Source organism: Misgurnus anguillicaudatus, chromosome 11 (assembly GCF_027580225.2).
Source record: "Misgurnus anguillicaudatus chromosome 11, ASM2758022v2, whole genome shotgun sequence".
In the NCBI taxonomy this organism is placed as follows: Eukaryota; Metazoa; Chordata; class Actinopteri; order Cypriniformes; family Cobitidae; genus Misgurnus; species Misgurnus anguillicaudatus.
The window spans coordinates 31,710,398-31,714,968 of record NC_073347.2 but is presented as its reverse complement, the minus strand read 5'-3'; the positions used below and the strand labels follow the sequence as shown (position 1 = coordinate 31,714,968).

General features: G+C 38.2%; 1 protein-coding gene across 1 annotated transcript; it reads left to right on the top strand.

Annotated features, from left to right (window-relative positions):
* The first annotated feature begins 623 nt into the window (after positions 1 to 623).
* olig4 (oligodendrocyte transcription factor 4) lies at positions 624 to 4,207 on the top strand. The gene has a single exon (XM_073873653.1). It carries the CDS (start codon positions 3,188 to 3,190, stop codon positions 3,962 to 3,964), a length of 777 nt encoding a protein of 258 aa, XP_073729754.1. The 5' UTR covers positions 624 to 3,187; the 3' UTR covers positions 3,965 to 4,207.
* Positions 4,208 to 4,571: the final 364 nt, after the last annotated feature.

The window sequence follows — 4,571 nt, the reverse complement described above, 5'->3', positions numbered from 1 at the left end:
AAGATGTTAGCACACACTAAACCTTAACATGCTCCTCACTGAGCACATTAAACTTATTTGCTATTAGTATATTTCAAGACTTGGTTCAAAAATACAATAAATCCATTTTGACTATTTTGCGTAAAAACGTGTTTTCTATACCAAGAAAGTGAAAAGATTTTCTGTTACAAACCTTCACATAGCATCTTTAGATTATAATAACATTAAAAATTAAAATCCATGATTTGATTTTCAAAGATTTATTATAAAACTGAGAACTTTTTTTCCAAAATGCTATAAATCTTTTAAATCAATATATAAATGTGCATTTATCTTTGCCACGTTATATTCATTTAGTTAACTAGTGGTATACACTGATTAAAAAATAAACATTAATAGCATTAATCAAAACACTTACTTTGTCATATTAATAACACTGTCATTGCTGCTGTCATCATTGGAACTTTGTCGCTGAACTTTTTTGACAGCGATCAGCTGTAAAATGTTTTGGTCCAGCTCGATTTTCGTTGACTTCGAGTAAAATAATGGAACGTTTTTCATAAGATTCCCTCGGGGTCAATGTGTTAGCATGACAGAAGCTTGATGCTGTCGTGTGAGAACACGCAACAGACGGCATTTTTCCATCTCCCAAGTGCCTCTCACGTAAATTAACGGTTTATGTTTCTTCCCCGCCACAGAAAACCACCACAGGTTTATCAATGCCATAAAAATTACTTTTTTGTTTTTGCTTGTTTGTTGATGATCACGAAGTTCAAAGTAGATGAGGAAAACTAGGATTCTGTGTGTATTCAAAGCTCCGACATTATTGTTTACAATGCGTGGAATGGTGCGCTGTGATTGGTTAAGCAGATTTATTGCATTCTGCAGAGGAGGAGGACTGGCGTTTTGTCGTGGTTTGGAAAAAAGATGACGAAGGATATCGGATTTTGCGTAAAATTAAGTATTTACTTTTTTTAATACTGACCTGATACAATACTGATTTTGGCGATAACTACTTTTTTTAAATGCCGTTGATCGTGTTTTGGAACCAAACTCTTCATTTACTCTGTTTTATGTTGTAAAAAGTTGAATAAACACCTTAAAGGTTTAAGTTTATTCAACTGAAAATTTCACTTTAGTTTCACTTTAGGTGAAAAATCTTAGTTGAATCAACTTAATTTTTTAGGTGTTACCAACTGAAGTAACTTTTTAAGTTGATACCTGTCTTGGCTGTATATTCCATAGATCTATATATATATAGATGCGTCATTAGCAGCTGTTTCTTTGTGCCATTATATGCAAGTTGTCTGCTATATTGGAATGGTCCACGGCGATGCGTGGTACGTGAACACTCGAGAGCAAGCGACAACAACAGTAGTATTGTGGATTCATAATTATGTTACATGCTGTTGTGTAGACCCAAAAATTATACAAAGGGACAATAATTTAAAATAGAAAAAAAGTAGAAAACAATACACACGAAAAAGACATTTGTGCTCAAGGCACAAAAAAACTGAATTTCGTGCCATGGACACGAATAAATTGATCACATTTTTCCTGACTATAACAGGACTTTCCGTGAGATCATGTTGTACCTAATACAACTATAAAAAGTTACCGTATTTTAAAGAAATGTAATACTGCGTTAATACATATACAAAACAACAAATTCTTAACTGTGAAAAGTTATCAATTTTTTCAAGAATTTAAATCTCTGCAGGATTTACAACCAGAAAGCATCAGCATCAGGACCATTCCGATGTTTTCGTGGCCCTGAGCATGACATTCTTTTCCCAGTCATTTTATGTAATAGTTTTTCTTTTTTTCCCTCCAATTATTAAACTATTATCACTTGGGGTCGGAGATAGAGTTGGGGTTTGGGTTAGAATGTCTGAAATGTAACAGAAAGTTGTTTTAACCCCAAACGACAATGGTGAAAAAAATTGAGAAACCAATACATAAAATGACACGAAAAAAAGTCGTACTTGTGGACACAAAAAGCAATATACAGAAATTTGTGCTGAGTGACACGAAAAAGACATTTACGCTCAATGACACGAAAAAAGAGTAAAATAATAATAAATAAATCATATTTAGTGACCACACCACGAAATGCACATCATTTCTGGTGTAACTCAATCTTCAACTGTAAACCTTAAATAGTATCCTACTTTATTTTTAAATTAAATAAATACACTTTTATAAAAATTTAATTATTGACCCTTCACACAGCATCAGGCACTCTCAATGTAGACAGGCCCGTTTATAATAATGTGTCTTGAAGTGATGTGGTTTTGTGTTGACACGGTTTGATAAGTGTTAAAGTGTGCAATAGAGATGTTAATGACTCCACTAAAATCAGTGCAGTTCTGCTGGATAATAACTCTCTAACTGCCCCTCCCCTGCCCTCCACGGGGGCATTTCACAGGCTCTTCAAACCCTATAGTGTCTTATGGAATTTAGACTGCCAGTGCCAAGTTAAAGTGTCCCTAAACTGTCTTTAATTCAAGTTTAATTCAGGTTTACACAACTCAGAGAGAGAGAGAGAGAGAGAGAGAGAGAGAGAGAGAGAGAGAGACTTTTTTTTCTCACTTTTTTATTTGTTTCTGAAATGTAAGTTGCGTGATTTTTTTGACAGTTTGTGTAACCTAAAATGTTTGACCTGTTAATGGTTAGACACATTGTTTATTGTATATTCGATTAATGATTTAAAACAAAACCTGAAAAAATATCCTGATTTTAAAATGAAGACAAATTATGTATGATAATCACATTTTGCATGATTTTTTTTCATTTAATCATGCTTTTGCACATACGTTTGAATGCTTTTGGAGTTTTGTATGTCTGTGTGCACATGTGTGTGTATGTGGAGGTGGGGTGTATACAATGCTTTTGGGGCAGATGAGGGGTGTGTGGGGGTGAAAGTGTGTCCCCTCTGTCATTGGCTCAGCGCCTAATGTCACATTATGCGTCTCATTGTGTCTTTGTGGTGTTGTGGGGTATAAATACAGCCCCCTTGATGTTCACACACACACACACACTCGTACTGCAGACCTTCAAGCTGAACTGTCAGATCAACGCGGATAAAAGCAACATTGCATTTAGGCCGAAAACTTCAGCATTTGAAACTTAACGCAAGCAGATTTTTCTTTAAGCTTTAAACCAACACAAGAAGCTTTTAAGTGTCTGATTTTGCTTTTGGGACAAGATGGAATCTGACACAGCTTCCACATGCAGCCGATCTTCTTCCCCTGACCTGGCCGTGGACTCCGCTGTGGGCTCCTTCTTCTCCAACAAGATGTTCCAGGCGTACTGTGGAGACCGAGAATCAGCGCAGCTCATGGCCGAAAAGGGTCCCGAACGGGCGCAGAGCACCGCGTCTGGCTTAAAGAACCGGGCACGGGCAGAGCTCCCCAAAGACGACGTGCAGGATTTGCGTTTGAAAGTCAACAGCCGTGAGCGCAAACGAATGCACGACTTAAATCAGGCCATGGACGGGCTCAGAGAGGTGATGCCCTACGCACAGGGTCCATCCGTACGCAAACTTTCCAAAATCTCTACCCTCTTACTCGCCCGAAACTACATCCTCATGCTGTCCAGCTCTTTGGATGAGATGAAGAAGCTGGTTGGTGATGTGTACGGAGCAAACGCCCAGAGACACGCAGCCAGACGAGTTTTACCTCCAGCCTCGAGTGCACCTGTACCCCAGATGCCTCTACTGTCGCTTACCCCGTCCCTGCACTCTCTGACCTCGGCCGCTTCTCTCCAGCACACCTCCACACCGACCGTGGCTCAAGCCCCACACTCTCCACCCACTGCTGGTTATTTGGGGTTCCCTGCTCCACCTCTCCCTACACTGCTGAAGGACCCTCTTCACCTCTCCAGCAGCTACAGGCATTTCCCGGGCATGCCGTGCCCGTGTTCCCTCTGCCAGCCTCTTCCCGTCTCTACGGCCAGTCTTCACAGCCTCTGCATGGGGAAATGATTCAGGCTGGAGTAGGCCGAAGTTAAATTATGAACTTGATAAATGAAAAACATCTAGGGGGGGGTCAAATATGTATACATGTAAATGTCCTGTACAGATTTTTTTCAACAAGTTGCTGCTATTTTTGTAATGAAGTATCTTTTGTAACGCTATAGCTGCCTAAAAGTGGTTTTGAATAGTCACTGTATGAACATACTCTAGACGCTTGTATTTTTTTGTTGCCAAATGAGAACTGAAAATGTATAGTTTTGTTACAGCTCACGGTTTCTTAAATTAAAATCTATTATTATAATGAAAAAATATCTCTGCTCATTGTTTTACTTTTATATTAGAACAACAAATTTATCATTAAATGTCTTACTTGATTAAATGTCTTACGTGATAGTTTCACGTGCCCACGCGAAACTAAACTTTAAAAAAAAAATTCTGCACATGAAGGTTTCACGTGAGCACATGAAACTAAATTTTAGATTTTTTTACTCCAATGTCACCTTAGGGGCTCGGTAGAAAGTGACCATTGACTTCCATAGTAGGAAAAAAAATATTTCAGAAGTATAGTGATAACCGATTAAGAAAATATTTTGATAAATGATGGAAACAGTTGACG